General features: G+C 39.3%; 2 protein-coding genes across 7 annotated transcripts; both read right to left on the bottom strand.

Annotated features, from left to right (window-relative positions):
* Nucleotides 1-4256: 4256 nt before the first annotated feature.
* Nucleotides 4257-4949, bottom strand: LOC130979987 (uncharacterized). The gene is made up of 2 exons (XM_057903573.1): nucleotides 4476-4949; nucleotides 4257-4389 (listed from the first exon to the last, which is right to left on the bottom strand). Exons 1-2 carry the CDS (start codon nucleotides 4794-4796, stop codon nucleotides 4273-4275), a joined length of 438 nt encoding a protein of 145 aa, XP_057759556.1. The 5' UTR covers nucleotides 4797-4949; the 3' UTR covers nucleotides 4257-4272.
* Nucleotides 4950-9158: 4209 nt separating this feature from the next.
* Nucleotides 9159-12023, bottom strand: LOC130979655 (pentatricopeptide repeat-containing protein At1g62930, chloroplastic-like). 6 transcript variants are annotated; one of them, XR_009086701.1, is made up of 3 exons: nucleotides 10261-12023; nucleotides 9748-9794; nucleotides 9159-9618 (listed from the first exon to the last, which is right to left on the bottom strand). XR_009086701.1 is itself a non-coding variant. In XM_057903143.1 (3 exons), exons 1-2 carry the CDS (start codon nucleotides 11932-11934, stop codon nucleotides 9778-9780), a joined length of 1587 nt encoding a protein of 528 aa, XP_057759126.1. In that variant the 5' UTR covers nucleotides 11935-12023; the 3' UTR covers nucleotides 9159-9618; nucleotides 9748-9777. The 6 variants fall into 6 exon arrangements, 1 of the variants encoding a protein (XP_057759126.1); XR_009086702.1 differs by having other exon boundaries at nucleotides 10280-12023; XR_009086704.1 differs by having other exon boundaries at nucleotides 9748-11589; nucleotides 11937-12023.
* Between the last annotated feature and the right edge of the window lie 277 nt (nucleotides 12024-12300).

The following is a 12300-nucleotide window of genomic DNA, read 5'->3' as shown; positions in this document are numbered from 1 at the left end:
CATTTGGTGCAGGGATGACTTTTCCTTGACACCTCAGGATCTGTGGACCCCACAGGATCCCCACCAACCCCACCACCCTCTCTCTTCTTCACCTATTCACCAATCACCTCAATACCTCTTCCCCAAAAACCCTTCACCTATCAAATCCCATTCTTCTCTTCACCACTCACATCCATCCTTCATGAAACCCCACCTACCTCACCATTCAAATTCAAACCACTTTCCCTCCCAAACCCACCCATAATGGCCGAACCCTACCCCTCCCCTCTCCCCTATATAAACCCTTCTTCACTCCTTCATTTTCACACACCCTAAACACTACTTCTTTCCCCTTTGGCCGAAACATAAGCCTCCTCCATCTCCTCCATTTTCTTCTTCTTCTACTCTCTTCTTTCTTCTTTTGCTCGAGGACGAGCAAACCTTTTAAGTTTGGTGTGGTAAAAGCATTGCTTTTTGTTTTTCCATAACCATTTATGGCATCCAAGGCCAGAGAAACCTCTAGAAAGAGGAAAGGGAAGGCAAAAGCTTCCACCTCCGAGTCATGGGAGATGGAGAGATTCATCTCAAGGGTGCATCAAGACCACTTCAATGAAGTCGTGGCCTTGAAGAAAGTGATCCCCGAGGTCCCTTTCAAACTCAAAAAGAGTGAATATCCGGAGATCCGACTTGAGATTCAAAGAAGAGGTTGGGAAGTTCTTACCAACCCCATTCAACAAGTCAGAATCTTGATGGTTCAAGAGTTCTATGCCAATGCATGGATCACCAAGAACCATGATCAAAGTGTGAACCCGGACCCAAAGAATTGGCTTACAATGGTTCGGGGGAAATACTTAGATTTTAGTCTGGAAAATGTGAGGTTGGCATTCAACTTGCCCATGATGCAAGGAGATGAACATCCTTACACAAGAAGGGTCAACTTTGATCAAAGGTTGGACCAAGTCCTCACTGACATTTGTGAAGAGGGCGCCCAATGGAAGAGAGATTCAAGAGGGAAGCCGGTTCAATTGAGAAGGCATGACCTCAAGCCCGTGGCTAGGGGATGGTTGGAGTTTATCCAACGCTCAATCATTCCCCACTAGCAACCGGTCTGAAGTTACTCTAGACCGGGCCATCATGATTCATAGCATCATGATTGGAGAAGAAGTAGAAGTTCATGAGGTTATAGCCCAAGAACTCTATAAGGTGGCGGACAAGTCCTCTACCTTGGCAAGGTTAGCCTTTCCTCATCTCATTTGTCACCTCTGTTATTCAGTAGGAGTTGACATAGAAGGAGACATCTTCATTGATGAGGACAAGCCCATCACTAAGAAAAGGATGGAGCAAACAAGAGACCCTACTCATCATGAAATCCCTGAGATACCTCAAGGGATGCACTTTCCTCCACAAAACTATTGGGAGCAAATTAACACTTCCCTAGGAGAATTGAGTTCCAACATGGGACAACTAAGGGTGGAGCACCAAGAACATTCTATCCTCCTCCATGAAATTAGAGAAGATCAAAGAATCATGAGAGAGGAGCAACAAAGACAAGGAAGAGACATTGAGGAGCTCAAGCACTCCATAAGATCTTCAAGAGGAAGAACAAGCCGCCATCACTAAGGTGGACCCATTCTTTAATCTCCTTGTTCTTTATTTTCTTGTTTTCCGAATTTTCATGCTTATGTTTATCCATTTTTGTGTCTTATGATCATTAGTGTCTTAGTGTCTATGCCTTAAAGTTATGAATGTCCTATGAATCCATCACCTTTCTTAAATGAACAATGTTCTTAATTGAAAAAGAGAAGAATTGCATGAACTTTGAATTTTATAACAGATTAATTATTTTGATGTGGTGGGCAAGTCTTTTGTTTTCTGAATGTATGCTTAAACAGTGCATATGTCTTTTGAATTTGTGGTTCATGAATGTTGGCTCTTGAAAGAATGATGAAAAAGGAGACATGTTACTGAGGATCTGAAAAATCATAAAAATGATTCTTGAAGCAAGAAAAAGCAGTGAATACAAAAAAAAAGAAAAAAAAGAAGAGAAAAGAAGGAGAAAAACGAAAAAAAAAGAGAGAAAGAAAAAGAAAGAAATAAAGTTGTGATCCAAGGCAAAAAGAGTGTGCTTAAGAACCCTGGACACCTCTAATTGGGGACTTTAGCAAAGCTGAGTCACAATCTGAAAAGGTTCACCCAATTATGTGTCTGTGGCATGAATGTATCCGGTGGTAATACTGGAAGACAGAGTGCTTTGGGCCACGGCCAAGACTCATTAAGTAGCTGTGTTCAAGAATCATCATACTTAACTAGGAGAATCAATAACACTATCTGGATTCTGAGTTCCTAAAGAAGCCAATCATTCTGAATTTCAAAGGATAAAGTGAGATGCCAAAACTATTCAGAGGCAAAAAGCTAAAAGCCCCGCTCATCTAATTAATACTGATCTTCATAGATATTTTTGGAGTTCATTGCATATTCTCTTCTTTTTATCTTATTTGATTTTCAGTTGCTTGGGGACAAGCAACAATTTAAGTTTGGTGTTGTGATGAGCGGATAATTTGTACGCTTTTTGGCATTGTTTTTAGCATGTTTTTAGTATGATCTAGTTAGTTTTTAGTATATTTTTATTAGTTTTTAGTTAAAATTCACTTTTTTGGACTCTACTATGAGTTTGTGTGTTTTTCTGTGATTTCAGGTATTTTCTGGCTGAAATTGAGGAACCTGAGCAAAAATCTGATTCAGAGACTGAAAAGGACTGCAGATGCTGTTGGATTCTGACCTCCCTGCACTCGAAGTAGATTTTCTGGAGCTACAGAAGCCCAATTGGCGCGCTCTCAACGGCGTTGGAAAGTAGACATCCTGGGCTTTCCAGCAATATATGATAGTCCATACTTTGCCCAAGATTTGATGGCCCAATCCGGTGTTCAAAGTCACCTTCAGAATTCTCAGCGTTAAACGCCGGAACTGGCACCAAAGTGGGAGTTAAACGCCCAAACTGGCACAAAAGCTGGCGTTTAACTCCAAGAAGAGTCTCTACACGAAAATGCTTCATTGCTCAGCCCAAGCACACACCAAGTGGGCCCGGAAGTGGATTTTTATGTCATTTACTCATCTTTGTAATTCTTAAGCGACTAGTTCCCTATAAATAGGACCTTTTTTGCTATTGTATTGGGAATCTTTTGATCATGTTTTTATGATTGAACCCACTTTGGGAGGCTGGCCATTTGGCCATGCCTAGACCTTATTCTTATGTATTTTCAACGGTGGAGTTTCTACACACCATAGATTAAGGTGTGGAGCTCTGCTGTACCTCGAGTATTAATGCAATTACTATTGTTCTTCTATTCAATTCCGCTTGTTCTTGTTCTAAGATATCACTTGTTCTTCAACTTGATGAATGTGATGATCCGTGACACTCATCATCATTCTCACCTATGAACGTGTGCCTGACAACCACCTTCGTTCTACCTTAGATTGGGTGAATATCTCTTGGATTCCTGATACACGATGCATGGTTGATCGCCTGACAACCGAGCCAGCCATTCTGTGAGATCAGAGTCTTCGTGGTATAGGCTAGAACTGATGGCGGCATTCAAGAGAATCCGGAAGGTCTAACCTTGTCTGTGGTATTCTGAGTAGGATTCAATGATTGAATGACTGTGACGTGCTTCAAACTCCTGAGGGCGGGGCGTTAGTGACAGACGCAAAAGAATCACTGGATTCTATTCCGGCCTGATTGAGAACCGACAGATGGATAGCCGTGCCGTGACAGGGTGCGTTGAACATTTCCACTGAGAGGATGGGAGGTAGCCACTGACAACGGTGAAACCCTTGCATAAGCTTGCCATGGAAAGGAGTAAGAAGGATTGGATGAAGACAGTAGGAAAGCAGAGAGACGGAAGGGACAAAGCATCTCCATTCGCTTATCTGAAATTCTCACCAATGGAATACATAAGTATCTCTATCTTTATCTTTATGTTTTATTCATATATCATTCATAACCATTTGAGTCTGCCTGACTAAGATTTACAAGGTGACCATAGCTTGCTTCATACCAACAATCTCCGTGGGATCGACCCTTACTCGCATAAGGTTTATTACTTGGACGACCCAGTGCACTTACTGGTTAGTTGTGCGGAGTTGTGATGAAGAGTTGAGATTGCAATGAGTGTACCATGTTGATGGCGCCACTGATGATCACAATTTCGTGCACCAATGTGTCTATATGTAAATTGTGAATTAACAAAAATACACCCAAAAGAAACAGAGCTTTTACACCCATATTCTATAAAACTATACACCCAAAGAGTTATCCCCTGCCGCTGGTACCCTGAGCTGATAATTCATAACGTGTCCTTGATATTGGTTGGAATTTGAATGCGCCGCTGATGCAGCATCAAACACGTTTATCTGAATATAACACTCACATATTAGCTAAACTATTAACGACAAAAATAAACTCAATTGCCACAAATTTAAAGAACATTTCCTTGTACCTCGCTTAAAACTTTCGTCTTCTTCTTCTTTGTGGCATTTGCAATCTGTTTCTCTAGCTTTGAACCTAGCCTGTTTTTTGGACGTCCTCTTGTTCGAATCCTTGGCGGGCTTTGAAGCTCGTTAACAGATTCCAAGTTGGCGTCTTCGTGGGATAAAGAAGATCTCCCCTTCCTTTTGGCTTTTAATGCTTCCATCTCGGCCATGACGTTATCGTACGTATGGTGTAGAATTGCAGTCAGCTCCTCCGATTCGGAGGCAAATTCGCAAATATTTTGCGAATGAAAAACCAATTGGTCGAACCTCTTGCTTCTTGGCTCCATTAGTGGCTCGTCGTGGCTGCTCTTGATGTGTGTGTGTCGCCTATTTACCTTCTTGCTCCATCGTTCCAGTATATATCTAGGGGACACTTGGCTTACTTGTTCGAAGCTTAACACGCTTAGTGCGTGACGGCACAGTATCCCTCTCGACTCGAATAATAAGCATTGGCATTTTACCTCAGCTGCGACTGAGTCGTAGGTAACAGCGAACTTGTTGAATATTGAGCTGGAAACTTGTTCTCCGACTTCGTATATTGAATAGCCTAGAGCGGAATTCTTTAATCTGGTGATGCAATTCGCCTTTCCTCTGAATTGCGCTTGGACTTCCCTAAACTTTGCATGAGTGTACGCATCTTGAAACTGAGCTTCAATGGAGGATTTGGTTGCACACGGTATGACCATATGAAAATCTGCAGCGTCTGATTCTCTCTCTGCTTGCTCCCTGCTTCCGAGGCAATTATCGTATTGTTTGACGAACTGAATAAGCGAGCTGTTCCGGGTGATGTACTTGTTAAAAAATGAATGCATGCTCTCGCTCCTTTGTGTGCTTCTCATCCCTGCCCAGAAGTGGTGATCCAGATAGATAGGAACCCATATGTGACGGTCTTCGTACAGATCTGCATAATACACCCAAACACAAACTGTAAAATACACCCGAGAGAACATACAATTTACACCTCTGCTGCAGATTTTAAAAACACATTACCTGAAAGCCACTTGTTGTCCGCAATACCAAAATTTAGCAGAAAATCGTTCCAATTCCTATCGAATGAGTCTTTGCTATGAGAGTTTCAAACAACATGGCTCATTTCTTGTTTGATATCCGCATGTCCCTTGTACCCGTTTAATTTGCTTGGAATCTTCTTCATGATGTGCCAAATACACCAGCGGTGAACTGTTGTTGGCATACAGGCCTCTAAAGCCCTTTTCATTGATGCGCACTGATCGGTGAGAAACCCTTTCGGAGTGTTTCCTCCCATGCAACGAAGCCAGCATTGAAATAACCATTTGAATGATTTAATTTCTTCGTTCTTCATCAAAGAGCATCCGAGAAGTGTTGACTGACCGTGGTGATTCACCCCGACAAAAGAACCACAGACCAAATTATACCTGAAATAAATTACCATGGTCCAGAATGCAAAATCATTAGGTACACCCTAACAAATGCTTCGAATACACCCAATGAAACAGCCAATATACACCTCTGCTGCGGATTCGTAAAAATAAATTAATTTAGCATCATAAACAGGGACAGTTTGTTACCTGTTTGTATTGTAGGTGGTGTCGAATGAAATGACGTCTCCGAAATACTCAAAGGCGGCTCTGCTTCTGGCATCGGCCCAAAAAGCCAGCTTAATCGATTGATCCTCCTCAAGTTCGAGCTCAAAAAAGAAATTCGGATTCTTCTCTTTCATTCTTAAGAAATATTTCTCAAATTCCTTTGCATCTTCTTGTTCGGAAACATTCCGCACTTCCCTGGTAATGTAATTCCTCACGTCCTTTTCGATAAAGTTTAACTCGCGGTGACCCCCGGCAGCAGCAACAAATGATTGGTAGGTTTTGCTTGGTCTGATACCGGCCTCCTCGTTATTCTCTATCGTACGACGAATGGACATGCTTAGTTCCCTGTGCTGTTTGAGCATCTCTGCTTTGCTTGGACAGCAGGGGTGTGAATGATCCAGCACAACCTTTGAAATGATCCAAGCACCGACATCCTTCAATGTGTGTATATAAATTCTTGCAGGACAGTTTAGACCGGCTGTCGGATTGGTCTTCTCGGTCGGAGATATTTTAGATTTCCATTTTTCCTCTCTGCTACATGTAATCAGTTGATTCTTAATCTCGTTTCCCTTCCTATTTGTGCACCGAACTCTTGTAGAGAAACCTGCAGCCTTGGCGTAGTCCCTGTAAAATTTTCCAGCATCTTCAAGGGTGGTAAAGGTCATTCCGACCTTCGGAACAAGCTCGTCATCAACAACCGAGAGAGGCTGCACAATACACCGTGTCAGACTATAAATACACCCATAGATATGATTCAAATACACCCAATTATGTCTAATATGATACACCCGAGCCGCAACAACTCAACTACAGAATGACCTTTAAAGCCATAAACTGTAAATACTCAGGCTGCAGAATACACCATGTCAAAAACTAAAAACACACCCAATCGTGTCTGATATAATACACCTGAACAACAACAACTCAATTAAAATAACAAAAAATCAGTAAAGTGTAGATACACCCACACTTCTAGCTAAAATACACCCAAAGAAGAATTGATCTACACCCGAGCGTCTGCTATAAATTCCAGGTAATTAGTCACAACTAATACATTGAATGGACAGATTCATGTTAACGTGTTACTTTCACAGTCAATGTTCAGCAATTTTTCAACTACACAATGCTATACCAATTACTGAAAGAAAAATCATACTAATCTTATGTAAATCAAACCTCAGAAAATTCGTTAAATTCAAACTCATAATCCACTTCGCCTGGATTCAGCTGACAATCAGAGGTTGAATGATCCATTATCTTCAAAACGAGTTCAAACTTTGATTTCAGAAAACAACAAATCAAAATAGAAAACGAAGGTCGAGTTGCAGAGAGAGAAAAAGGTAACGTAAACGAAGAACATACCAGTGAGAAAAGGATAGCAAAAGAACGATGGAGAAGAAGGAGGGAAGACGCGCGAGAAGAAGAACAACCAAATCTCAAAATATCGAAAACGAAGAAGGAAACAAATATTTTAAATTTGGTAGTTAGATATACGCGGGATGTTATATAGCGCGTGTAATCAACGTACGTGGAGCAGCGCGTATTTGTTTAATGTACTTGTAGAGCATACAAGCCCTAATGGCTTGTATGCAGAGCTTTTCCGATGGAAAAAATAATAAAAAGTAGAGAAAAAAATTTAAATAACTCTTTATAATTATCTCGAAAGATAACAAAATCTTAACAAAAAAAAAAACTGTCAATCTTAGCTAGCACTTAACAGATAAATTAGCTGATTTATGTAATTATGTATCACATACTAACTCAAAAAAATGATTATTCACAAAAAAAAGCTAACTAATTTTTTAGAATTAAAGATCAAGGGTTGAAAATGATATTTTTTTTGATAACCTTATAATTTTTAAAAAAAAAATTGTTAACAATCTGATAGATATCCACCCTATTTTTTAGAGATTATATATGATAAAAAATATTAAAATAAAATTATATACCAAATCTCTCTCATATCTCAATTATATATATGTTAGAAGTAGATATCCAAATTCATGTTTCTCTATTTGAAAACATATTTCTGCTAAAAAAGATATTCTAAAAATTGGATCGAACTGGTCAGTTGGACCAAGTTAATGGGGGAATTGGCCCTTTGTTTAGTCCGCTTTCTAAAATCCTGTTTGCTCTGAATCAATAAAGAAACCAATCTCCATTGTAGAAACTGGAAAGAAAGAACTTGTAAAACTCAAAGATGTGTTCTACAATTATAGCTCCTTGTCAGTGGGAGATGGAAGATCAATTTTTCTTTGGAGGGATAAGTGGCTAAAGGGACAGTCCCCTCTGATGCAAAGTATTAATGCTCAAATTGAAGAAGATATTATTAATATGAAGCTATTATTAAAGGGGATTGGAATTACAATTTCTTGATGAAGAAACGCTGAAGAAAATTAGTGTGGGAGATGAAATTGACCAAGTGTGGAATATAATTTGGAAATGGAAGGGACCACAGAGAATTAAATGTTTTATATGGCTGCCATAACTGTATGGGATGGGTGTCACCGAAACTATTTCACATGTCTTAAGGGATTGCCCTGTGGCCTCTAGGATTTTTGCAATCTTTTTTCGGAGCTCCCTTTAATGCTTGGATCAGATGGAACCTTACCGCGGAACTTGGAACCACCAAACAGGAAAATCGGGAAACTCAATTCCTAGTAACCTGTTGGTGGTTATGGAGACGGAGGAACCAAGAAATTTTCTCACCTCCTTTCCAAAGACCAAGACAGCCAATACACTTTTTATGGTCACAGATTCAAGCTGTTCAAAAAGCTTTTGAATTGCAAGGAAAAATACAATAAAGAGCTGCCAAAACAGAAATCCACATAGCTTGGGAGAGCCCAAGAGAAGGATGGTTAAAAATAAACATTGATGGAGCTGCTATATAGGAAACTCCAACAATGCAGGATGTGGGGGTTTAATCCGAAATCACCAGGGACTGTGAATTGCGGGATTTAAAGCAAATTTAGGCCAATGTCATTATTCATCTTGTAACATAATATGCGCATACAACATATATCTTTGTAAGATCAGTATGACAAAAAGAAGTGAATAAAATTAATTAAAATCAGATTGATCACATCATTGTTTATTAACACAATATTTTAACTGTAATGAGATTCAAACTTAAAAGCTCGAGTATACCACCAAAATTTCTCATTTTATTGTAAAGTTGATAGGTTTATCATTTTTCTTAACATGATTTTATGGGAACATGCAATTGATGATGAAGTGTTCCAAATTTTGTGAGCATTAACCTGTGCAAATGTTTCTTGCTACTCTTTGGGGTGCTTGGAGATTGCACAAGAGGCTGGTGTTTGATCAAAATCCTTTGACTTTGAAGTTTGAATCGCAGTTCCTTTATATACATGCTTTAAGACAGGTCCGTTTGACTGCTATTGACTATCTCCTTCTACTTGGCAGGATGGCTGCCCTTTGTCGACGAAACTGCTATGCGGGTGGTCCATGATTATCCCCCTGGCTGATGTGCAACCCTTCCTAGCTGGGGCTTGGGGAGAGAAATTGTTCTGCCTCTTCTTTCCTTCGTTCCATATATGCCAAATTGCCAATAATAGTAGTTCAATCAAGTTTGGTTTTGTTACCCACGGATATTTATACCTTGAATTAAAAGCAAAATTTATTTACTCTATATAACAAGAAAATCAGTTACCTTCTTTGTCATGTTAATTGCTTTGGTACATTATGCCTCGGGTATAACTGCATGAACACAGAAAAATGAGAAGATGTTTGCAAAATAACATTTGAGATTTCATCTAAAGCTACATCAGCCAGTCTGTGCTGCATGGGAGTTTACTTTAAATGTGGGGGAAATGAAAAGATAGAAAGACAATAAGAGTGAAGGGAAGCTTCACAACTAACACGTGATTCCCTTTCAATGATGAACTCAGAACCATTTCAGCTCAGTGCTAAATTAACATCAATGCATTTATATAATTACAAAAAAGAAAAAAGGAAATAATGATAGATGCTCACAAGAAACGTATGACAACCATCTAGTCACTGAAAATGCCATAAAATAAGTAATGACAAAGAAAACGCATAGGGTGGATAAAGCAGAATAAAGAGTAACAATCATGTCAAGATCCAAAAGCATTAATATGTAATGGATATATGATCCTGAAGAAGGTAACAAAACAAAAGTTAAAAAGAAAGAGATACAAACAACATTTGTGATGTCTAACAAGAAGAATCTCATCTGATTTTATCCTTGCAACAGGCCTCTAGATATCATTTCACGAAGAAATTTCACTGCTTTATCATTTTCACCGTTTTCAAATAGAGCACGAATGATTGTTTCAGAAGTCACAGCATCTGGTAAGCAACCATTGTCTTCCATTTTTGTCATGAGTGCCAATGCTTCGTGAAGCAGACCCTCTTTGCAAAGCCCATTGATCATAATGGTGTATGTCCGCACATTTGGACGACAGCCTTTAATGAAAAGATCTTGAAATATCTCTTTTGCATTTTGAAGTCTTCCACTTTTGCACAGGCCATCTATAAGTATGCTGTATGTATATATATCTGGATCAATGCCACTCTCTTTCATTTGCTCGAATAACATAAATGCCTTGTCAACTCGTTTGATATTGAACATCCCATCCAACAAGGAACTGTAAGTGACTACATTAATGGGTTGACCTCTTTCATGCATCTCGACAAGAAGCTCCAAAGCACAAGAGATTCTCTTTGATTTGCTCAAGCCATCAATAAGAGTGTTGTAAGTTACCGTGTTTGGAACCAAGTACTTATGACGCATTTCTTCAAAGAGATTCAAGGCTTCATCGACCATTTTACTTTTGCACAAGCCATTAATCATGATACTGTAACTTCGAACATTAAGTGACACTCTGCTTTGAGCCATAGTGTTGAATACAAATTTTGCCTTATTTACCTCATTAACCAGACAATGCCCATCCATTAAGCTGTTATAAGTGACCACATTTGGTTTCACACCATGTTTTGTCATCAAGCCCAACACATTCTTAGCATCTTTGATCTTTCCTTCCTTGCATAGCCCATCGATCAAAGTACTATAGGTATAAACATCTGGAGTAATGTTTATGAGAATCATATCATTTAGCAAAAGAATGGCTTCCTTGAGTTGACCCGCAAGGCACAATCCATAAATTAGAGTGTTGTAAGTGATAACATTGGGAGAAATTCCCTTAGCAAGCATTTCAGAATATAAATGAAAAGCATCACTTACAAGCGCAACCTTGCAGAGGCTATCAATAATTGCGCTGTACATTACGACATTAGGAACAATTCCATGCCGTGGGATCTTTCTCAACACTTGAATAGCAGCTGATGTGTGCCCGTTCTTACAGAGCCCATTGATCAAGGTCCCATAAGTGACTTGGTCGAAGTGAAATCCATAAGCCAGCGCTGTGGCATGAAAGTGCAGTGCTTTTTGAACATTACCAGAGAGACAGAGGCCTTTCAGGATTGTTGTCAAGGTTACGGCATCAGGCTGAAAACCCATCCTGAAAATCTTGGCGAAAGCAGAGAAAGCAAGCGTCATACGACTCATGCCGCAACAACAATTGATTAAGATGTTCAAAGTAAACAAGTTGGGAGCGATTCCCCTGGCTTGCAATTGCTGAAAAAGGGAAATGGCGGTGGGGAAATGGTTGGTCTTGGCAAGAGATCCCAAAATCTTGGTGAATTGGATGATGGATGGAGGACGACGCATAGAGAGCATGCGAGTAAAGGAATCAACAGCTTCATCAAGTGATTGGGACTGAGAGGGAGAGTGTAGGGATGAAGTTGAACGGAAATAAAGACGGAGAGCGGAGTGGAGCGGAGTGGGGAACAGAATTTGGGAATTGAAAAGCATACCTTAATTTGATTGGTGAGGAAGAGAACAATGACAACATTCTTTTCTTGCAATCAAGTGGAGTATCGTAAAAGGGAATGCTTTGAATTGAAGAGTGCTTCCACTTGAGAGAGTGAGAGTGATATCAAGCTTATTTGATTTGTTTAATTTGCCAAAACTAAAGAATTAGTAAGTTTTACCTCAATGTTACACAATTCACTCACATAAAAAAGAAAAGGAAAAGTATATAGAAACAAAAGCTTATCGGCCAAAAACTAAACAAAACTATATTAATTTATATTAATAATTAATTTTAAATTTATAAAATTCAAAATTTATAAAATTCAAAATTAAACCTAATTAAAATCTATAAAAACCTTTATCTCC

Source organism: Arachis stenosperma, chromosome 5 (genome assembly GCF_014773155.1).
Source record: "Arachis stenosperma cultivar V10309 chromosome 5, arast.V10309.gnm1.PFL2, whole genome shotgun sequence".
Taxonomy (NCBI): domain Eukaryota; kingdom Viridiplantae; phylum Streptophyta; class Magnoliopsida; order Fabales; family Fabaceae; genus Arachis; species Arachis stenosperma.
The sequence above is the reverse complement of the archived record's forward strand: the minus strand, read 5'-3'. Positions and strand labels throughout refer to the sequence as shown.

Coding starts and splice junctions, on each gene's coding strand:
- LOC130979987 (XM_057903573.1), bottom strand. CDS start 4,796: ATGGAGCCAAGAAGCAAGAGGTTCGACCAATTGGTTTTTCATTCGCAA. Junction 4,390..4,475: donor AGACGAAAGTTTTAAGCGAG/GTACAAGGAAAT, acceptor TGTTATATTCAG/ATAAACGTGTTTGATGCTGC.
- LOC130979655 (XM_057903143.1), bottom strand. CDS start 11,934: ATGCTTTTCAATTCCCAAATTCTGTTCCCCACTCCGCTCCACTCCGCT.